Source organism: Aspergillus tubingensis (genome assembly GCF_013340325.1).
Source record: "Aspergillus tubingensis WU-2223L DNA, scaffold_3, whole genome shotgun sequence".
Lineage (NCBI taxonomy): Eukaryota > Fungi > Ascomycota > Eurotiomycetes > Eurotiales > Aspergillaceae > Aspergillus > Aspergillus tubingensis.
Genome location: NW_023336277.1, coordinates 2673024 through 2695904, shown reverse-complemented (window position 1 = coordinate 2695904; position 22881 = coordinate 2673024). Strand labels below are relative to the sequence as shown.

General features: G+C 49.4%; 6 protein-coding genes across 6 annotated transcripts; 3 read left to right on the top strand and 3 right to left on the bottom strand.

Annotated features, from left to right (window-relative positions):
- Nucleotides 1-1728: 1728 nt before the first annotated feature.
- AtWU_02007 (uncharacterized protein) lies at nt 1729-2286 on the bottom strand (the record flags this gene model as incomplete). Its single annotated transcript, XM_035497121.1, has 1 exon — nt 1729-2286. One exon carries the CDS (start codon nt 2284-2286, stop codon nt 1729-1731), a length of 558 nt encoding a protein of 185 aa, XP_035353014.1.
- A 9715-nt stretch (nt 2287-12001) lies between these two features.
- AtWU_02006 (mRNA-binding protein PUF3) lies at nt 12002-15009 on the top strand (the record flags this gene model as incomplete). Its single annotated transcript, XM_035497120.1, has 6 exons — nt 12002-12031; nt 12086-12227; nt 12288-13588; nt 13644-13922; nt 13972-14527; nt 14579-15009. The coding sequence occupies 6 exons, from the start codon at nt 12002-12004 to the stop codon at nt 15007-15009; spliced, it is 2739 nt and encodes a 912-aa protein (XP_035353013.1).
- A 938-nt stretch (nt 15010-15947) lies between these two features.
- Nucleotides 15948-16601, top strand: cwc21 (U2-type spliceosomal complex subunit CWC21; the record flags this gene model as incomplete). The annotated part of the gene is made up of 1 exon (XM_035497119.1): nt 15948-16601. One exon carries the CDS (start codon nt 15948-15950, stop codon nt 16599-16601), a length of 654 nt encoding a protein of 217 aa, XP_035353012.1.
- Nucleotides 16602-16799: 198 nt separating this feature from the next.
- AtWU_02004 (ATP-dependent RNA helicase ECM16) lies at nt 16800-20464 on the bottom strand (the record flags this gene model as incomplete). The annotated part of the gene is made up of 2 exons (XM_035497118.1): nt 16800-20204; nt 20261-20464. 2 exons carry the CDS (start codon nt 20462-20464, stop codon nt 16800-16802), a joined length of 3609 nt encoding a protein of 1202 aa, XP_035353011.1.
- Nucleotides 20465-20813: 349 nt separating this feature from the next.
- AtWU_02003 (proteasome assembly chaperone 3) lies at nt 20814-21335 on the top strand (the record flags this gene model as incomplete). The annotated part of the gene is made up of 2 exons (XM_035497117.1): nt 20814-20987; nt 21039-21335. The coding sequence occupies 2 exons, from the start codon at nt 20814-20816 to the stop codon at nt 21333-21335; spliced, it is 471 nt and encodes a 156-aa protein (XP_035353010.1).
- Nucleotides 21336-21389: 54 nt separating this feature from the next.
- AtWU_02002 (uncharacterized protein) lies at nt 21390-22538 on the bottom strand (the record flags this gene model as incomplete). Its single annotated transcript, XM_035497116.1, has 2 exons — nt 21390-22209; nt 22276-22538. The coding sequence occupies 2 exons, from the start codon at nt 22536-22538 to the stop codon at nt 21390-21392; spliced, it is 1083 nt and encodes a 360-aa protein (XP_035353009.1).
- Nucleotides 22539-22881: the final 343 nt, after the last annotated feature.

Genomic DNA, 22881 nt, shown 5'->3' with positions numbered 1-22881 from the left:
TCACGCGGTGACATCTGAACCTACTTACCATAGCAAGAGACAAAGGAAGAACAAGCATGCACTTTCATTGGATGGCACATCATTATGGTAGAATCCGTCTTGTTTCGACTTCTATCATAAGGTAATTTCCATGAAGTAGATATTATCTGCGCTCTCCTCTGCCTGATTATAGCAAATGGCGGAGGCTTCAAATGGTGAATGAGGCGAATGTTGGGATGCTCGGTAAACTCCTTGTCTTATCTGGCAATAGCCAATGATATTCCCACGGATATTGGGGTCTCTGGCTATCAACAGCTTGGGTTGACTGAAGTGAGATGGTATACATGATGAAGAGTAGAATAACCAACTAACTATAAAAGTTGATCGATATCGAGCCACTTATATAAGCTTTTATGCCCAACATAACTAGTATCCACGTGCTGGCTCAATACAATAGGGAGATAACGAACAAGATCAAATCCAATACAATCGCTTTGTACAACCTGCATCAGAAACTTAATACTACTCAGCTGCATAATTAATGACTCAAGTCCAAAACCCTATCATATTGTCATAAGAGTAACCCACTACATCTTTACCTCTACGAATATAATCTTTTCGTATCCGCGAAGGTACAGGGCAAGGCTAACATCAATGTGTCTTAATACATTCGATGATCTATTTTTCTTGAATGAGAAATAGCTTGCCAAGACTAACTTGGTATAAAGTAACTTTTAGCTTCAATTCCCGCCCCTGATTCCAGTCCCACGGCGAGCGAACCCTGTTCTTTGGTGGAATGTTTCAAGAGACCCTTTCAGGCTTTGTTTGCCACTCCTAAGGGCAAATAGATTCGGCTGGAAGACAAAGGGGTTCTCTCCTTGTTTGCCAGGACCATTAATGGTGCGAACGGCTTCTAGACCAGTTTGCCTTTGAGTAAAGGTGCTAAACTGATTTCATTGTACATCTTCTCTTGTAAGCACGGCTGAACCAAATGTCACTCCTAGGTCAGAGCTTATGTCACGTGGACGGGTAGACACCAGTCCAATATAATTGAAATTCGTCAAGTCGCTGATCAAGAGTTCATGTATTTATCAAATAAACGCATTCATTGGGGCTCACACCTCGTGAGGCGGCCATCCAATGCAGAGTCAGACTAGGTACATACATTATCCAGCTGTAAGACACCCCTGAACGCAAACCCGAGACTTGTAGAGGGCGAGCGTGGGAGAAGAGAAGGGTAAGATAAGAAGCAAGTAAGAATGCAAAGGAGAATGAAAACTTCAACCAAACCAATGCGTAACGTCTCTTCAACCCTAGTGACGTGGCAGGGTGAAGAGAACCAAAGTGGCCAAGCACAAGAAATGAACGCCTTATCAAGGAGAATAAAGCACAAAATATCAAGGAAAACCAGCAAGCCTTGCTGTACAGAGGTCGGGCCAGTAAGCACAGATCGGTCAGTTTATAACTTGACGCGCTTGAAGTTTGGTCGAGACTGAAACCCAGGGTCAAACGGCGAGCGTGGTGGCTAAACAGGACGGAGTATTTGCGTATGTGCAAGTCGCGAAGGTAATATGAAGCAGAGCGGTCTAAATACGGAGATGGAAACGAGGCAAATCTTCGCCGGGATATCGTCATGCTTTTCGAATCTCGTCCAGGTGCGACAAACAAGCGACGTCGGTCATTCGAGGGGGTATCAGTCGATGGGAAGAATGAGCAGATGACGGTTTGTCGTTCAGAAATTCGATCCTTCTAAGACCATCTATTGGTGGCTTCCTTTTCTTTGAGCCCACCCATGCGCTCGATATCCAACGACTGGAATCGCTCCGCATCGCTGGACTGATACGGCGGAAGTTCCTCGTTGCAAGGCTCCAAGCCCACTCCACCTGCGTCGGTGATTCTCACAACCACAACTCGACCCGACTTGCGCTTGCCGGATTCGTCCTCCTCCTCCGGGAACGTGATGCGAATTTCGGGAACCGGACTGGGCGGGGGACTCGACGAATTCTCAATGAGACTGCGCTTCTCGTCATAAACCAGAACGGACTCTGTCTTGGCGTTCGGCGAAGCAGAGACGGTGAATCGACGGTGGTTGGGCACGCATTGCCCGTTGTGTACAGGAAGTTCGGATTGTTCGCGGTTCAGGCGCTTGCGGCGCAAGACAAGAAGAGCACCGACCAGGGCGAGACCGAGCAGAATGAGAACCAGCAGGGAAATCAGGAGATCGACCATGTAGGGAGAGAGACCATCGTTGCTTCCAGAATCACCGCGCCGAACAAGCTTCGAAATAGGGTTGAACATGATTTTCATGGTTGGATTTTTTATGTTTGATATGTCTTCGGATGCAATCCGAATGAAAGAGTTTGGATAGTAACCGCGTGCTTTTCGGTATACGCGAAGTTATTTCAAGAATTGAAGTTGTACTATTTCCTCCGATACCCGGGTCAATTCTGGATATGGCACACAGCACAGCGGCCTGTCGTCGACAGTCACTTACAATATGTCTCAACAAGGGTCTCGTGGCGATAGAATCAGATTGTCGGATCTGCTTTCTTTCTTTTCCGTATGGAAAGACCGGTTGGAGACGGGATCGTTGGACAAAAGGAGGGAATGTATCAGGTCGGTAGGATCAAGTAGTCAAGGCGAGTGTGGGGAGGTTGACTTCAACTGGGGTGATGGAAATCGACCAGGTTGGTTATAGCGAACGAACGGACAGCAAGGTGAGCAGCTGAAAGAGTGAAGCCGACACCTGCTTAGGGAAAAGAGAACGTGACGGGGGTGGAGGAAGGAGGAAGAATGAGGGGAGGGGTTGGTATGGGGGTTGTCGCCTGGGAGAATGGAAGAAAAGGAACAAAGGGAAAGAAAGGGCAGAAAAGAGAGCGAGCGCAGGAAGGGTGAGAAAGAGGAGACGACGGAGGGAGGAGGAGAGGAGTGCCGGGCAGGGCAGGGAGAGAGGCAGGCCGGTGGACGCCGGCACGACAGGAACGAGGCGCAAGGGCGCTTAGGCGCAGTCCAGACCGAGTGCAGGCAGGGGTGGGTGGACAGTTGGCCTGGGGCAGAGTTTACTACCAGTACTATTCGCAGTTAGTCTAGTCAGCTGTTTACTCGTCCTCGACCAAAAGGGGACTAAACTCGTCTTTGGCCCTCCACTCAAGCGTGGTCCAAGACTCCGCTTTACGCCTAGTCGGCCTTGGCATGGTCGCTGGCGTGGTTGCTAAGGTTCGCCGGTAATTTCCCCATTCCGGCCATCTGGCCTATCACGCGTCGACGGTGCCTGAGTTGGCCCATTCTTTGCCAACTAAACCCTTCATCATTCGTTGCCCACCCCTGTGCAAAAAAAGACTAACTGGTACCTACGCTAGCTAGATCGGTTTTTTCTTATTTCTGTCTTTCTTGTCTTCCTGCACTTCCCCTCTTTTGTCTACCTTTTTTTAGGTCATCTTTGCGCGCCCCCCTGAAAGCGAAAACCAACAAGGTCTCAGTGCCCCAAGGACCACAAGGCTAGCAGTAGCACTTACTTGCAGTAGGGAGGGGTAAGACAATCTATCGATCATCTAAACTATCTAGTTTGTTCTCCAGAACAGAGGACCCTTTTCGGCTTATTGTGAGAAGCCATCCGTGGCGACGCTTCTATTTTAACTTCTTCAAGTCTTCGTCGAGGGAATGGAATGACGTTTTGGTTCGCCAAGCAATATCTTGCCAGCCTGTTTGTGGTAACTTCCGAGAGTTGATTAGATGGTGGAGAAAACAGCCGATAGCCCGGGAAAACATCCAAACACAGCAAAAGCTCTGCTGGCACCAGCAAAGGACAACAACGTACCTGCCTACTTAGCAGTCAGCCGTTGGTCTCATCACATGTGATGAAGTTTACCATACTACTGTAAGATCTTACGGGCGAGCTGAGGTGTGTCTCCTTCACATGACATCAGAAACAACCTGTCATGTGCTAGTCAACTAATGCAGGGTCCATCTGTCACCAATGGTGAAACACAACGGACGGTTAGGCACCTCCGTATTCCATGCTTTGACAGCGGCCTATCCATATTCTGGATAGAGGATACCGCTCTTTCTTGCTATGGAAACTATACTCAGTATGTTTAGGCATATCGTACTGTAGTAGTCTGTGGCGGATGAAGAACTCGAACTGGACTACCATAACCCCCTTGGCTTGTATCTGAGGTAACCATCGCCCATTCCCTGTTAAAAATAAATAGTACACAGCGGGAATGACTATCGTATGTGGTCAAAATGTATCCTCGAGCTGACAGCCTTGAATTCCACTTTAGCCTCATATGCATAATTTCAATCTAAGGCTCAAGAAAACCGAATACATATCACGTGTTTTTATCACTATCATCTTCCCCACTTTAAACCTCACACCAAAATATATATCCTCGAAAACATACGAGTAGCTAACCACAACATCATCCCCTCTCTCCCAAGCCATCCACTAAAGCCTCCCAGAATCATCAATAAGACCCATCAATCAAGATCGAAAATAAAACCACACTCCTTAACAAAACCTCCCAAAACAACCCCCACAGCAACGTCCACTTATCTGTATATAGAACTGAAACAACATACATAATATGTCTGAGATCACTCAATCAACCATGCCGTTACTAAATATAAAACAAGCACTCGTTGGCCGAACCCGACGCTCGCCACATTCCTGAAAGCGTCACCCCCACCCCACATCTCTCTCTCTTCTGCAGAATACCAAGTTCACGTCACTGTCGCAGCACCAGGTATCTGGTATCTCTGGTGATCTTGGTATGTCGATCGTTCGACTAGTCAGGGGTGGCTAATATACAAAGGGGATATATCTATGTTGTATATTTTGTGTTGCGCCCCGGTTGCTTTGACTATTGTAGAGAGATAGAGTCTTGGAATGTGTCTATTTTTAGGGGTATTCGGTTCAATACGATCCTGTGGAATGATTCTGTGAACATGTGGGATTTGACAGGCAGGGGAATTTCATCTGTCAGATTGTTGCTGGGTAGATGTCAGGGAAGTCATGCTGTATGGGCCGGTTGTGTCATTCCTTTAGTAGTATGGCTGCATTAGCTATTGAGGGGATAAGTGCAACTAGGGCGCAGCTGTTTCTTGTGCGAAATTATACTATAGGATATCTAGACTCCTTCTCGGTAGAAACAAGGAGCCTGACTTAGCCTTCTACTAGACACTTTTGAAATATATATACTATGTTTGTTTTTACTGGTCGTATATTCACTTCCTACAAAAAAACACAATACTATCCCTTGCCCCAACCAACGGGGATGCTTCAATTACTTCTCTTGCTAGTCTACTCCGGTGTATAATTCAGGTATACAAAAAGATCTCACCTAGTAGCCATGTTTAACGCCAGTTCTCCACACATTATTATGCGGATGAACGAAGCTGCACAATTCCTATCAAAAAGCTGTAATTCTCTTCTTGCCGGTACATTCCACTGAATCTTAGTACACTGTTCAACACAACATATACTCCGACGACATGTTTTTCGCTAGCCTTCGAACAATATCTTCGGTGTATGTAACTCAGCACCAAATCGACATCAGTGCTGGGAAGTAGTAGCAGACCACCGGCCACTGATATATAAAGACTAGCTTGGTAAAGAGCTCGAGAATATTTGTGGTGCAACTAGATCTTTCTTTTCAAATAGTCCAAAGTCTTAGGAAGACATGATCTTTGAGCTGACGGGCTCTCGTCAGAGATATCAAAGTTGTGTATCTAACTATGACATATCATGCAATTAGCTGCAGTGTAGTAACTACGAGAAAGTTGATATCGAATAGTATATGAATTTACCCCGTGTCGATTACCTACTAGCCTTTCAAGCACCTTCGATCTCATCGCAGTTGTGTCTAGTAACAATATCAAAGAATCTGAGAAGAATATGTAACCCTAGCTGGTGATTATCATCTCTGATTCTTTTTTTTTTTGGTAGGGCCTACTAATATCCTATAATGTGATGATGTTGGCGTTATGGGTATACTGCTTGATGGGTAGAACCTTGTATATAATTACGAGCCCAGACCCCTTCTCTCAGAGCAGGACTTGGGTATCTCGCAACTGAGAAGAACATCTCAGAGTTTTAAGTGCCTAATCATATCTTGTGCACATTGGTCCCCACATATAGTAGTCGTTTTTAAGTTGGAGGCTTGGGGGAGACTTGAAACTTATATTGGATGTCTGGCGTAATCCTGCGCCTTCTATATGGAAGTGATGGCGGAGAACAGACATGACCTTTCCATTCCCAGATATTATATATAATTGACGAATAATAGGAAATTTTGGTGGGTGTATTCTCGAATGTTTGTCAAATACACGGATACCGATTGGCTAGGGACGAGTATCTTTGCAATTGCGCAGAAAGAACTCAACTTTGTTATACTTGATAGACCAGGCACTGGAATGGTATTTACCAGAATGATACGGCACTTGCATGGTCTGGAGAAGAGATTGTCTGGTCTTCTTTGACTTCCCTAGATGTAAGGCGGCTGTCCGAAGCTTCTTCGAGGGAACATTAGCGCATTCAGAAGCCGCTCAATATTCGACCGAGATAATGACTGTGCCAAGGTTAGATTCCTAAATGCTTGACGATTTCTTCCTTAAAACTTCTGGTCTCAAGTATGCCTTCATACCATAGCTTAAATAGCCTGTAATATAACCACGAGCAATGTGTGTCGGAACAATTATGATCAAAATATTGTCGCTAGGTTTATATTGCCACCACTAACATATGTGTATGGCGGACCTAGTCGCAAACCCGGCTGCGATTGCAGCGTCGATGATGTTTTTACCTAGGCTCTCGGAGGACTACGATGGGGTATGTCTATAAAGATGACGAGCTGTACTTAATAAAAGATAGATAGATACAGCACTCTACCGGTGAGGAAGTGTGCCCATTATAGGTAGTACTAAAGGCGCTCTGTTGCCGAATAAAAGTCAGCATTATCGTAAGTAGAAGATGGAGGTCAACTCGACGCTGGATGGATGACAATGTACAATCAATGGAAGGAAACGTGATGGGCGTTAGAACTAATTCTTTGTTCTGCCAAGATAATATTGCGTTCTGAGTTTCTCACATAGTTGGCACCCCTTGACATGAAAGCGCATGTCATCTTTGCGGGTTCGCAAGCCTTGACAAAAGGCTGCCGCGTGTGGCTTTGTCCCAGAATTGGCGGCAAGTCAGTGGTGGCTAGCGTTAACAACGCCCGCCACTTCATAGTAGCCCCTCTCAGAGCTCACTCCTAGCAGTTGATTCATGCAGAGGTGGGTGTAGACTGACTCGTTGAATCCATAATGATTTCATTGTCGCAGTCTATATGGGAAGGATGTTGTTTGTAGTTACTTTGGGTAAACCAGCGAAATGACTGCATGAATGCAGAGCCATTAGCGTATGTGGTAGGGAGTGTCTTGAGAAACCAACAAGTCGACTTCAACTGGTGCAAAATTGCTAAAATATTTGGGGTTATCCCCTTTCAGCCTTAGAGACACGGCATCCACAAGGCGGGTGGACTCCCTCGAGGACATGCAAGGGCAGACGATAGTCTGATGTACAGACAGGAACAACCGAGACATGTCTCAGCCTGACGTGGGGTATGTGAGAACCAACGCGGATGTTAGTATCTGACAGCAAGGCAGAGTGACGTGGTACCAGCAAACACGTTGAGGTCGTGGGATATGCCTGTGCTGGTTGATGGGGAAGGTTTTCATGGTTGACCAGCCGCGCTACAAACCTTCCTTTACCCCAGCGGGATTGAAACGTGTCGAGCGGAGAATAGTTGGATGTGACTCATAGCAATCAGTATGACAGCATCGATAGGATTTGTTATTCCGCTTGGCAGGTGTTTTCCGTCCACGGAACTTTCTGGCTTAAACAGTTTGGTCGCCCACCTGGATGGCCAAACAGCGGCACGTGTGATATTTGATGCGTGTGGCATGACAATGATTACTGTATCTGGCACTGTCATAAGAGCAGAACACTCCTGGTGCTAGTGTCTCGAAGGCCGTATCCGTGGACACTTTGGGGGCTTAGATGCACTAGCCTCTCGATCATCCAGAAGCAGGAGAGACACGAGAACGCCAAATGTACGGAGTTCTGACAATGCTATTATCATGGAGCATCTATCACGAATACGTCGTGCTTGCCATGACATGCGCGTCGGAGTCCGGTCCCACAGCAATTCCCAGTGGTGGCATGGATCTGCAATCCTTGTACGGGGTTGTGGATTGCTGGGTCAAAAGGGAGGACGCCAGGAATGGTTGGAAATAATTCCCGCTCAACTCCCCACGATTCTAGTCTTTCTTTTCTTCGTTTGGTAGTATGTATTGCTTTTCCTGTTTGATCCACTTCACAAAAAGAACGGTTAATGTCCTGGAAACAAAGAACTAGCGGGGTGCCACTAGTTGATGTGCATGCAAGGCAGAAGAGTTGTATGCGGATGGCCTCTTGCAACGGCCCGCTTTGCCTCTTTATCGATCATTATATGGGCATGTTTCGCAATCAATCGTATCGTTCATCGACGATAAGGTCATTTTCTTGGAGTCGACACGAGCTACACCACATACATACATGCATGCCATGAGATCCCCCAATGGGCAATCCGTGATAAAGCAAAAATGGCCGGCAATGTGAGCTACGTTCAGAATAACAACCCCTGTCTTCCGCGGCCATTGTACAGGCAGGGCGGATGAAACCTAATTCGCTGTGATTGTGTCCTACTGGGATGCAAGGGATACTACAGAAGGCCCGCCGAGCTAAATTGTTAGCCAAGCGTGCTTCTACTACCTGAGGTTGGCATAGAGGGAGAAACCGAAGAGTGTGCTAAGCAATGGACTTTCAAATATCTAGACGGGAACATAGTCGATATTGGGATATTCAGAGTGTTGCTGTGCCTACTGGGGTTGAAGTAGTTGGCAAATTTGAATCCAAGGCCACTAAGGCATGCATCCTGGAAGGGATAGCACATTAGATGCAATGTCCAATAAGATGCAAGTTGGTAGCAATTGCGCCATACTGTTAATGGTAGAGGTAGTTATCTGTTGGTATTAGGGCGAGCATATGGTCGCTGCAGGGCTCATGTTGTCATGGTCATGCAACGAGTTGATTGGAAGTTTGGGCGCTTGCATGTATAGTAAGTAGTAATGATCATATTATGGGACTATTATGGAATCCAGGAAGATGATAAGCACTAGTTACTACAGTTGTAGTGGACAGTGGCTCATAGTAGTAGTAGTAAGACTCCTATTTCAACTACGCCCGGTGATGATCGAATTTATCATACAGTTTAACATCCCGCCCCTACATAGGAATAAATTAGTGAATGATAGCGTAGGTAATTTATCACGGACCTCACCAGGCCATTGTTAACTGTTGGCGAGGATAAACTCTGATTCATCACCAGAAAACAAGCTAGTTTAGTGGATCCGATCGGTCGGGCTGGAGCGCAACTTAACCTTTACCGCAAATCTTCAATGGGAGCCGTGGCCCGTGATTATCCAAGGGACGGTCAAATGAGAATTCGGAACCTCTGGAATTATCCCCAGATGCTACCCCGCTTCGATCATCGTCAGCATCGGAAGAGTCTGGAAGCCAGTGGTGGTCAGTTGGCCAGCAGATGAGTCAAGCTATTCTGACAAAGTTGGCTAGGAAGTCATGTCCGATGAGGCTGAGTTACTTAGTAGTAGCAAGTAATCGACAAATGACAGCTTCTCGGACGTTCCAAAGATATTCCAGACCATGGTCCGTCATCTCGCCGATGGAGGACGTGATCAGTCAACAATTTAGAAACCGATATAATGAAGAATAATCTATTACGCAACAGCGAGGGGTAGATTAGCAGATGAGTCTGTCGAAAAGGTTAGAGGGTGAATTTTGTAGCGGTCAACCAGAGATGCCTGCTGTTGGGTGGATGTCTCCGATGTGGTTCGTGAAACCATGAATTTCCCAAAGAAGAACTACTGAGAGAGGAGAGACCCGGGTCGGAAAGGGATTCCAGAGAGTTAGAGGACGGTCGCATATCAGTGGATGGAAGTATATTTGTAGCGTAAGTAAGTATCTAAGTAGTACTAAATACTAAGCTCACAGTGATGGCAGCGACCGATCAGAGAGGGAGTAAAAACAGCCCTAAGAGGAAGAGAGAGGGGCCGCCTAGATTGAAGCCTAAAAAAGAAGCGGCGGGAGCGAATTTGGGTGGCCCCAGATCCAGTTGTGTATCAGACGGGGCCTGGTGGGCAGAGCGATACGCCCGGTACCTGCCCAGCAGCGGCGATGGCCGTACGCCTGCCAAGTACCTGATGGGATCGACAGATCGTCTGGTATTGTCATCGCCGGTAAGATTACCGATGGGCGCCAAAAGAATCGGTCGTTTGCCGCAAGACACGCAGCATCTTTTTTCCAGCTTGACCTGCCCAGCTTATCTATCATCTCCAATCCTCATCCTCGAATCAATCCTGCGCCCTGCCAGAAAAGAGGTCCGTTGGTGATTTCTTTTTTCCCTTCTTCTCACTGTCCTTGAAGCCTGCAGGTTTTCCCCCTGTTCCTTCATCTGGATTTTCTCTCGCCTTTTTCTTTTTTCTTTTCTTCTTTCCCTCATCATCTCCTCTTTTTTTTAACCACCCCTCTCCTCATCTCTCCCTTCCCTTGTCATTCTTCGCAAATCTGGGGGACCTTTTGGGGTGCTTCTTTTTTTGTGCTACCAATCTTGGTCTTTTCTCTCACATTGACCAGACCAGACCCTTATTTTTTTTTCTTTCCCGTTTTCCTTAATTTGATTAAATAACCTTTTTCCCCCATTTCCTGCTTTATTTCGACCGTCACTCTCAACAAACCTTTTTTAACTTTTTCCTCTTTTATATTTTTTATATTTTCCTTTTTTAACCTCCTCATTTCATCATTTGATCGTTTTCTTCCCTCTCGCTCTGTCATCATATTATCTCTACTCTTCGGTCATTTATTGTCGTTATTCCCTCCCTCCCCTCCACCCTTCCAAACTTTCGCCATCCAGCGCCCAGTGGTGGAGGCCGAACCGAACCTGCGACAAAAGGATAAAAGGCCTGACTGATCTGCTCGGAACCACTTCGGGTGTCATGCTTGCGCTTGTCTGTGTCACAGCTGGATTATATTAATGCTGGGCCTTGTCTCTCGTCCACATTCCCATCCTTCGACCCTCCACTAATCACGTCTTTTTTTGCGCAACAAGCACATTCTCCGCCCATACCAACTGCACCCTCTCTCTAACCCTTTGTCCCTCCCCCCTTGCCGCTGCGATTCGCCCGAGCTCCTAACGTCTCTGTCTGATTAAACGAAAAACCCCCCCGTGTCGACCATCCCTCCCTTTGCCTTCAAAGGGCACATGAGGGCGATCTGCAAGATTCGAACTTCCTGGAGCATGCACGGAGCATAGTAACGTCGCAATACTTACTGCCGATTTCGATCTACGGCTACTTGCTGGGCCGTGGGTGGACAAAGCAAACCGCTTTTTATCAAGCTCTTGTCACCTTGCGTTATTGACGGCCTCCCTCCCTCCTTCCTCCGCCTAGCATTTCTCGCCTGCCACGCTACTTCTCCCTTTCGTTGCCCCCCTTCGATCCTGTATAATTTGTACAGCGCCTGACCGCGTCTATTCTGGACCCGTTCCAAATCCTATTCTTCGGCAACGTCTTCGCTGCCGCCCTATCTCTCCTCCATCCCTTTCCTTTGGTGTCCTGAATCTTCGCTCCTTTGTAAGTTTACACCTCATCGAACAGTTCGCGACTGGCTACAGGTGCTTTGATCTCCAGTCTGATCGGATGGCTGACTCGTGCAGTTCGATATTCACCAGTCACCTCGTGCCTCGATCCACCCATTACGGGGCGTATAATTATCCGTATCACTTCAGCCTCATTGTCATCTAGTGTATCAGGAACGATAGTGCAGGGATAACGACATCATACAAGACCCTTACAGTCGGCTACGAACGACTATTCATACGGTGAACATTTACGGTGTGGTTCATATCTACGGGGAGGATTCATAATGGCTTCCAACCAGAATTCAGTTCATAATGTACGTGGTGTCCGGACAAGCGGCAAGTGGACTGGCTCGTTGACTGCTACACAGGTTCGTTCAAGCCGGTCGGGGAATATGAATTCATCGGGGTTTAATGGTGAGAGGACGCGAGGAGCTCCCTCGAGTATGGGGACAGGCTTCGGTGGTGGAAACGGAAACTGGAATGGCAGTATATGGGCAAGCGGTTTGGATGGTACGCAGCTCCTTGGACAGTTGTCTACTTGGGATATTGCCGCTGACATGGACCTTATAGACCAGCACACTGTGGAGAATGCTTTCGAGGGCAAGGCTGGGTCAAGTTCTTTGCTCTCGTCTTCCGAATCCGATGGATGGAATAGCCGTCCCAACCTCCCATGGACTACGATCAACACATCGGCGGCCACCTTGTCGCGAGCTCCGAATAGCGGCATGACTACATCTCCCGTACAAACACGCGCCAATGAGCGCAGCGCGACTGGTATTCCTGATAGTACCGACTCTTCTTCATATTTTGCCCTGCCCAAGTCGGGGATTGGATCAAGTGGCGGTGCTGGGCATAAAGCTTACCTGAGCACCGGGTCGGACGGCATCTCGCCGTCAGGCGAGGGCATGAGCCTTGGCAATTTCGGAATGAGAAACGCTGATGGCAGGCGGCAGGTGAACACTTCTGCCTTTGGCGGTAGCCCTGTGGGATCTGGGTTTCCGATCAAGGCAGGGTTCACAAGCCCACTGGACAATCAAAGATCAGATGATGTGACCACGTCGATGGGCATGTCAACCCTGCAGTCTGCTCTACCCGATTACATGACGCAGCACATGGGCCGCAACTCCTATTCCCATACTGCGCATAACTCGGCTTCCTTCGCACCACAACGACCATCTCACTCCACCTACCCGTCTTTCCACTCCGAGAGCCAGGGCTACGAGGGACGGTCTGGTAGTGGCTCCGTCGATCTTGGCTCTGGTTTTAACAAGCTGCAGCTGAACGAGGGCAACTTCTCGGGACATCCGGGCCTTAATCGTCCAGCCTACTTACCACACAAATCGTATGATGCCAGTCTGACGCGCTTGAAATACCAGAACGGTGGTGACGAGAGCGAGTACCAACTTCCGCCCGGTTATGGTAACGAAGGTGTGCCGACAGAGCTACCATTGGGATACCAGCCGAGTAGATCTCGTGTCCAGGACACAAACCCGATATCTCCTACTGAGTATCGCATTGACAGCCCCTTCTATGCCCAGGATAATGGCGCACACTTTCGGACCGGTTCCGCAGGTCAAGTGACGGGGAATGCAGCTGCCCTGCTGGAGCAGAAGCTACGAGCCGAGCAGGAGCTTTCGCAGCAGGCAGTCAATCCACTGCACAGGGTCCAAATTCCTCCTGCTTATGATCTTGCGGGTTATCAAGCACAGAGACTCAACGCCCTCTCGTTTTACCATCCTGTCGCCCAGATTGGCGCAGCAGCCCTTGTCTCTCGGGGTCATCGTGACCATGATCCTTCACAAGTGGTCAGGAGTCCAGTGCTAGAGGAGTTCAGGGCTCAAAACAAGGGGAACAAGCGCTACGAGCTGAAGGTGAGTAATGGTCAGGTCGGGTCTCGGAAAAAGTATGTTGCTAATTTCGAGTCAGGATATCTATGGGCACATCGTGGAATTCAGTGGCGACCAGCACGGGTCGCGCTTCATTCAACAGAAGCTAGAGACGGCCAACAGCGATGAGAAGGAACAGGTGTTCCGCGAGATCCAGTCCAACAGCTTGCAGTTGATGACGGATGTGTTCGGCAACTACGTTGTTCAGAAGCTCTTTGAACACGGAAACCAGACCCAGAAGAAGATTTTGGCAAACCAGATGAAGGGACACATCCTGTCCCTGTCTACCCAAATGTACGGGTGCCGCGTGGTGCAAAAGGTAAGTGTCTTCTGCTCGGCTCCCAATACGAAATACTAATCTGCGACAGGCATTGGAACACATCCTCACCGATCAGCAAGCATCAATGGTCAAAGAACTGGAGACCCAAGTGATTCGCTGTGTTCGGGACCAGAACGGCAATCATGTCATCCAGAAGGCCATCGAGAGAGTCCCGTCTCAATACGTCCAGTTTATCATAAATGCCTTCAAGGGCCAAGTTGACCGACTGGCTACACACCCATATGGGTGCCGTGTCATTCAGCGCATGCTGGAGCACTGCGAGGAAGCGGACCGGGAGTCTATCTTGGGTGAACTGCATGCCTGCACGTCAAAGTTGATCACGGATCAGTTTGGCAACTATGTCATCCAGCATGTCATCGAGAATGGTGAAGATAAAGACCGGTCTCGCATGATCACAGTGGTGATGTCGCAACTCTTGACTTACTCCAAGCACAAGTTCGCCAGCAATGTGGTCGAGAAGAGCATTGAATACGGCGAGGAGTCTCAACGTCGGCAGATGATTAGCACGCTGACGAGTGTCAACGAGCGCGGCGACAGCCCCTTGATCAGCCTCATGCGTGATCAGTACGGCAACTATGTGATCCGTAAGTTGCATTCCAAGCCGCCCATGTTATGACTACTAACTTCCGTTACAGAAAAGATCCTTGGACAGCTGGAGGACACGTCCGAAGAGAAGTACAGTCTGGCCGTACGCATCCAGCCGATGCTTGATCAATTGAAGAAGTTCAGTTATGGCAAGCAGATCGTGGCGATTGAAAAGCTGATTGGGGGGGTCATGCCACCCGCCGGCGCTCCCCTGGCCCACGCAGCCACATCGACGACGCCTCCCAACTCGCACAAGTCCTCCCCCCAGCCTTCCAAAAGGGCTGTGAATGGTGTCGAGAACTGCCGTGCTCCTGTGGTTGGCGCCGCTCCCCCGACCCCGCCTCCCACCGATACGCAGAGCAATGCTGATGGCTCCTCGGAATCTAAGCATACGGCGAAAAGCACGGTGACGCCCTTGGCGGAATGCGAGTCGGCCAACCCGGTCACCAGCGACTCTGTCGAAGTCACTGGCAGCACCTAGGCCTGTTACGTTCCGAACGTTATTCTTACTTCTTATGAAATATATCTTTATAACTGGTCACGCACATTCTCCCAACTTGCTTCTAATACTTGGGGATATACATATTATGGGCGTGAAAGAGGCTTAGAAGCGCGGAGCTTCATTACCTTCATGCCCAGCTTCATGGCTTTATGGCGCTACAACGAGGGTGACGGCGGAAACTGATGTCTTTTTTCTATTCTTACATTGCTTTCAATTTACGCCTCCAGCCCTCCTTTCACTTCTTGATACTTTTTTTTCTACCCCTCTACCCATTTAATTGCTTGTCGATGTATTCCCCTTCTTCTGTTACTCTGAAGTTCGACGTCATGAAAATGAGGACACGCCTCCATAGCTTATCAATGTTTTCTGTTTCTCTTTGTCCACACACACACACGAGGGGCCGGCGTCTTTATTGGTGAATAACGGGTTCATGGGACATCGCGCTTGATTTTCCTCGATGGGTTACAAAACGGGACCTTGGACATGGACATATGGGAGACCTGGAAATAGGGAGAATATAAGGGATGCCTAGAGTATGTAGAGGCCTTGCTGTCTCGGTATACAGACGATCAAAATGAAAAGCATTGCCGTTGCTGATTCAACTATCGCATTCAAGTAGTTATTGTAGAGGAACTGCAGTAATTTCACGTAACTAACCAACCAACTTTGTTCTCCCTCCGCTCCCACCTTATCACTCCCTTATCGTCACGTGACACTAAGCTCCCTCCATCGCCGCATGACTCGCCGATCCAGACCTTCGCCTCTCCAGCAGCCATAATATCTACCATCCTCAACCACCACACACCCACCTTCCACACCCATAAACCAACCCTCACAACAAACTACACAACACCTCACAACCACAAGGCCCAGAACCAGACAACTACAGAAAGAAGACCACAAAACATATAAACAAAATGTCCTCCAACGTCGGCCTCTCCACCCCCCGAGGCAGCGGCACCTCCGGCTACGTACAACGCAACTTCGCATTCATGAAGCCCCGCAACGCCGGGTACGGCGCGCCCTACCCACCCGTCAGCGGCGCGAACTCCTCCTCCGATCACCCGTTAGACAAGCCCTTCAAGCAGCGCCAACCCGACAAGCAGATCCTGGAACATGATCGGCGGCGCGCAATCGAAGTGAAGGTTATGGAGGAAAGGGAGAGGTTGGAGGAGGAGAATGAGAGGATTGAGGAGGAGATGGGGCAGAAATCGAAGAAGAAGAAGGGATCCAAGAAGGAGGAGGATGAGGTGAAGAAGGAGGAGGGTGAAGAGGATGAGGATGAGGAGGGTGAAGAGAAGGTGTTGACGGAGGAGGAGATTGATGAGAGGTGTGAGGCGTTGAGGAAGAGGTTGGTTAGGGAGATGGAGGAAGAGGAAAAGGAGAGGGAACGTGGAAATGGAGGAGGGAATGGTGGTGGTGGTGCAGGGAGACGCGGTCGTAGGGCGTGGGATTTGCCGCCTAAGGAGAGACGCCAGTTTAAGAGTTATCAGGTGCATGAGTTGGCGGAGGCGAAGATTGAGGAGAGTGAGAGGTTGAGGAGGGCGTTGGGGATTAAGGAGGAGAAATAGGTTTTTCTTTTTGATTGATTTGGGACATGGGGTGGGTTTTATGATTTCCAGTTGTTCTTCTTCTTGTTGTTTTATTATGGTGTTAGTGGTTGGTATGGGTGCTGGTTACGTTTTCATTATTGTTATGGCTATGGCAGATTCATATTTTTGCATCATCATCACTTTTGTAATTGTAAGCGTCTGGTATATGTATATACATTATGCGACAAATTTTTCTATCACCCATCCCTCCTTCGCATCCTTTCTCTGGATGACCTTCTTGGCTGGTAGTGGCCACCGCGCTCCGCCGGCCTCACCCACCAGTGACGGGATCACCCAGCATGATCGCCGTTGAGGAATACCCTCGATCAACTCCGTCTTGCCAATTGGCTTGCCGTACTCGATCAATGGCGTTCCGTGTGCCAGCGCAGAGAGCTGCAGCCCGCTGGGCGTGGCGAGAGGATACATCCGGATCTTAGGGGTCTGGTCTGCGGACACGATGGATGGCGACGATTGCTGGAGATGCGAGTAGACAATGTACTGGGGCATCTCCTTGGCGGAGAGCTGCGCAATGACAGACGACGGGTGCACATAGACAACCTTTTCGTCCAGCTCCAAGCCCGGTCCGTCACGAGACCTCATCAGCGTGAAGTAGGGAACATCGATGGCTCGCTTGGGGGTACGGTGCATCTCAGGCGGGACGGGCGCAAGGTCCGCGCGGAGAGCAACATTGTCGATGAACCCGGCCGTGATGATCTGCTTGATGGCCTTCACCTGCTTCTCGGTCGGTTCGGGCAAGCGTGCCTGATAGGCTTGAACCAGACCCGGGTTGTTGCTGCGCACGATGTCCGTCAGCTGGCGACGGAGCTGCGTGGCTTCCTTGAAGGCCTTTGCGCGCAAGAACATCTTGTCGCAGAACGCGTCGCCGTCGGAGGCGTATCCGTAGGCGCAAATTGCCGATAGGTACTTCAGTGCGTCGGATGTGTCATCGTGCTTGCTGAAAAGACGGTGAACCCGAGCGTAGTCCTTGTGGCGCTGCTCCCGGGCGGTGTCTTCGAGACGGTCCGCGTTCGTGTATACACCGTTGCGCTCATTGTCGTCCTTCGCTGGTGTAGGATCGATCTGGTTCTCGGGAACAAACAGATCGCCGACTGCGAGGGCGGAAACAAGTGCGATGACGTACGGCATACAGCCGTGCTGGTGGCCGACGTACAGCATCTTGCCGAACCGGGGAGACAGAGGGTATGTCGATAGGCGGTTACCTATTTGCGTGATCTGGCCTTCGGATGTGAGTGCGCCCAGGTTCTTGAGGAGCTTTTCAGCCTTGGCTAGACCCTCGCGGCTGGGAGGTGTAGGGAATGGGAAGTTGATGACATTGTGAAGTCCCATGCTCTTCATCTGAAGTACGACACCCTCGATCGGCGTCCGCAGAATCTCGGGGTCAGTGTATTCGGCGAATTCGTTCTCGTAGATTGCCGAAGAGTACAGACGGTAGCAATGACCAGGTCCAGTTCTACCAGCACGTCCAGCTCGCTGGTTGGCACTGGCCTTGCTGATCCATTCAATTTGGAACTTCTGGACACCTGTTGCGAGATCGTACTGCTTCTCCTTTGCTCTACCACAGTCGAACACGTACTTTATACCTGGGATTGTAAGACTTGTTTCAGCCACGTTGGTGGCTAAGACAATAAGTCGGGAGCCTTCCGGCGGGGGTTCGAAAACCCTAAGTTGCTCCTTGGTAGGAAGCTGAGAATACAATGGAAGCACGTGAACTCGTGTCGTCGAGCTCATGGCCTCTTCACCCAGATCAAACTCGTCCTCATCTTCCTCGGGTTCATCCAGTCCAGTGATTTCGTAATCACTCTCGTCATCTTCCTGGTTGCCAGCAAGTGACAGATCGGTACCGCCGATCTCGAAATCTTCCGCCTCCAGTGGTGCATCGTTGGCAGAGATCTGGACCCTGGCTTGAGTGGCTTCGCCGCGCTGGGTGGGTTTGAAGGCCTGCTTCAAACGCTTGGACAGCTGACGGATTTCGTTCTGTCCGGTCATGAACACAAGCATCCCGCCCGGAGGCAGCTTGCGGTGACCTCTCGACACCTTGCGGAATGCCTCTTCGATATAATCGCGGTTGGTACGTCGGGAGAAGTGGATGGTGACAGGATACTGGCGACCTTGTGCTTGAACCAAAGGTGGCGGTCCTTGACGGAAGAGGTTCGGGTTTTGTGTAAAATCGGAGATGCGCAGGGTGGCAGACATGACCACGAGCTTCAGAGGCTTGACGGACGGGTCTTCCTCCTGCATAGCCTTCCGCAAGTCGACAATGCGGCTGACCATTCCAATGAGAATATCGGTGTTGACGCTCCGTTCGTGGGCTTCATCAATCACAATGACCGAATACTTGCTAAGGGAAAAGTCTTCGGCAATTTCACGGATGAGGATACCGTCGGTCATGAACTTGATTGCGGTCTTGCTGGATGCCGTACTCTCAAAGCGAATCTGGTAGGAGACTTGGTCGGAGAATTCGCCCAGCTCTTCGCCTACACGCTTCGCCATACTGACTGCTGCGACTCGGCGTGGTTGAGTTACTCCGATCATGCCTGGATTGGGGCTATTGGGGTTGCCATAGCCCGCTTCGAAGAGGAATTGGGGAAGCTGGGTTGTCTTTCCGGAACCAGTAGCACCCCATATCACGATCGAGGAGTTATTGTAGATTGCTTCCATGATCTTCTGTTCCTCGCCAACAACCGGCAGTCCCAAGCGTGCATTTTGTATTTCCTCTGACCGGTTGACCTGGACACTAAAGGCTTTCCGGTTGGGATCCCCCGTGGTGACCTGAAGTTCCAAGGGCAAGGGTTCCTCCTCGGCAACGGTGTTCCTGACTGGCTTCTTGCGTTCTGGAATGAACGCCTGCTCCTCGACGACTGGAACAGTGGTAGGCTTGAAACCGATGGCATCATTGATCTGCTGTCTGGCCCAAGATTTGAAGGCGGATTGTCGAGGTTGGCCCACTTTATGCTTCTCTTCCTCTTCGCCTTCTTCGTCGTCATCTTCCTCACTCTCTTCATCGTCTTCCTCGCTATCATCCTCATCTTCGTCATCATCGCCCTCACCCTCACTGCCGCTTTCGTCACTTGAGCCATCGGACGATGTTCCCTCTGAATCTTCATCTTCGCCCTCTTCGGATTCCTCGTCTTCGTCTTGATCCTCATCTGAGCCAAATCCTTCCCACGGCACTTCCGGCATCGTGATGGTTATCTCTGGTTTCTTAGCAACCTGCTTTCGCTTCTTGAGAACCGGAAACCCATCCGGACCGAGTTCCAGAGGGCGCTTCAACCCGATACCGGTCGCTGGGTTCTCTGCGGGCTTTTGCGCGGGGGCTTCGGATTTAGATTCGTTAACAGTGGTCTTCGATTGGGGCAACGAATCGTCCGAATCGTCGTCCGAAAAGTCTAGGTCCTGATCCTGGCGCGAGTCGTGATCCGCGGTTCTAGATACGGCCGGTACTTCATCTTGTCGCTTGCGCTTTCCTAGTTCCTTGGAGCTCTGGAGGGCCGAGGTATCAACCTTGGATTGCGCGAGCTTTTTAAGCAGCTCGAGATTCTCTTCTTTCTTCAGCTTGTTTTCCTGTCCAAAGTGTTAGATATAACGATAGAGGATGGCCAACATAGAGGCGCACGCACGATATACTTGTCCAAGCGCTTCTGCTTCTTGGAAGAAACCTGAGCGTGCTGTGCTCGCAATTCTTCCTTTAGCTTCTGCCGTTTAGCTTCCTTCTCATCCTTGGAGACGGGCGCAATTTCGGCAACATTGGTGTCTACCGGAGCGGTTGTTGCCTCCCTCTGCTTGTGCTTTTGCTTTCGCTGGCGGGGGACAAACTTGGGCATGATCACTAGACTTGACCCTTTGTCTTAATTGCAAGACAAAATTAACCAGGTCCCAGACTGAAAGTAAAAGTGAAGAGCGATAAGAGAGTGCCGTGAAAAAAATCAGGCGGCGGCCACATTCTGCCCGCAAAGCGGTGAGTATAGCCTCACCGCCTAGGATGTACTTCACGGCCAGTCACCCCTCTTCACTCTTCTCTCTCCTCTTCTTCTGCTTCGTCGCGTTTCCTTGTGTTTATCACAGTGTTATTGTTCTATTCTTATCTTTTTTCCCATCATCCTAAGAAGAGAACTTGTGCATCACATTGCTTGTCAGGGTATCTCATAAACTTAAATCACATTAAAAACAACCATGGATAGTGAACCTTTTGACATCAACCAACTCCAGGATCTAAACCTGCCCTACCCCGCAGTCACGAAGCAGGTTGTGGGAGATGTCAAGGGTATCCAGACAAATGTCACCTTGATCAAATTCAGTGATAGGATTCTAATCACTATCTCACAGAAAGGCCGACTAGGACATTGGGTTAGTCAATGATCATGCCATGCTCTTCTCATCTCAACTAACCTACTTCAGCTGCACGTGCCACTTGAGAACAAAAACCCAGGAACAGAGGGCTTTCACACCATCTCCGAGCCTGCTGAGGACAGTCTTCTTCCTATTGGCAATCTGACTGCCACGTCACTCCTCGGTGGCCGGGCTCCTGGACATGAAGTAGTTGGTCAGCTTTATGCTCGTCAAATCGCCAGTGCCATTGTCACCAAGACGCCCAATGAGAAACGTATGCTCGTTTTGGGGCTTGGGCTTGAAACTGCCGACGCCGATCGAGATGTTTTCTTTGCCGTCATTGACCTCGTGCTGCAATGCATCTAACGAGCCAATAAGGTGGCCCAATGACATGACCAAATCTATGCCAGGAACTACCACTTACCGAACTATATCCTCAGCATCATCCCTACGTCGCATGAGCTGCACGCACGGGTCCTGCCTCGCGAGTATTAGGTTGGTGAGACGTCTTCGCTCCATTCTAGTGAAGCCCACGAATATCAGTCTTCCAAGGACCGTGAAGGCCCCACTGAATAGAGCCTGGACCAAATCTTTCTCGTCAAACCCGGGGATTTTCCAATTTTCAGTGACAGCGACGGTCAGATCATGGACACGCAAGGGCCCCTCCATTCTCAAAGTGGTAATGAAGAGCGCAAAACCCCAGCGACGTCGAACTGCCGTCTCATGGTTCTTGTCACCAAGTGAAAGCACAAGCGATCCAAACGTTCTTTCTTTATCGCACTCAATGTCGAGACAGATGAATCCTCTACGCTTATAAATGCATCGATCCAGCTTCAAGGGGACACTTTTGAGATAATGCGCGGTAGAGCCTCCGTACTCCTTGAGGACAATCCTGCTGTATGCAAGCGAATAGAAGAAGACCAGCAAGGTTTCATGGAAGATCTGATGAGAGGTCAGGAAGATAGCGAGGCCCGTTGTCGTCTGTGCGAATTCCTCCAGCTCCACGGTGCTCCAGTTGTGCGGGAATAGGCATTCCCATATTTTTAGTCTGACTTCCAGGGGGAGACGATACAGGAGACACTTCGACATTGGCTGTGGGTCAAACCGAGCTACTCTCAGCATCCTAGTGATCTGTTCATCGGCTACCTCACGGTACTTCGGCTGCTTGTCATGTTCTTCGAAATCACTAACAGTCCCCGATTCTTTGTCGTACAAGGGCTTGACAAAACGAACTACTGGTCTTGCCGGCGTCCGATGTTAGCAGCGAACAAAGTCCGAGATTGAAAACAAGACGAGCATGACTTACCCACGATTTCTGGGGTCATGGCGGTTGTGCTCTTGCACCAGACTCTGATACAAGCCTTGGCTCTCAAGAGCTCCTGACGGAACCACTCCCGCCATGTCATCAGGTGAACAAATATGCGCGGGAAGTTTGGAGATGTTGTTTGATTCTAGATCAAGCAGCAAACTTGAGGTCAAAGCTAGATGCAGGTATTGGCAGAAGGGGCCATCTGTGCTAGTCGGGAACACCGTGGTCTGGAGCAGCTGTGCATGGCCAACTGTTTGCATGTGTGTCTTATTAGCCAAACGCAATCAAACATAAGTTACTGGTAGTGAATGCTTCCACATAGTTAATACTCTGAGTTGTAGATCCAGTAAATTACAGCTCTAAATATATCCCCGTTTCCTCTCACTATAAATATTTAGCAGATATCCTGCATCCTTCTGCCCTGTTGGTGCATTGGGGGTTCAACTGGTGCTCTCCAGTTCAGCCCGTCTCGGTCACGTGCCAGCTGCTAGGATCCCAGGGTGTGAAATGAACCTGCACTTCCTCTCTCCTAACAACCTCCTCCAAATCCATTCAACCTTCTTACTTTCTAACTGTAATACTTCTTGCTTAGTTCTCAGGTCA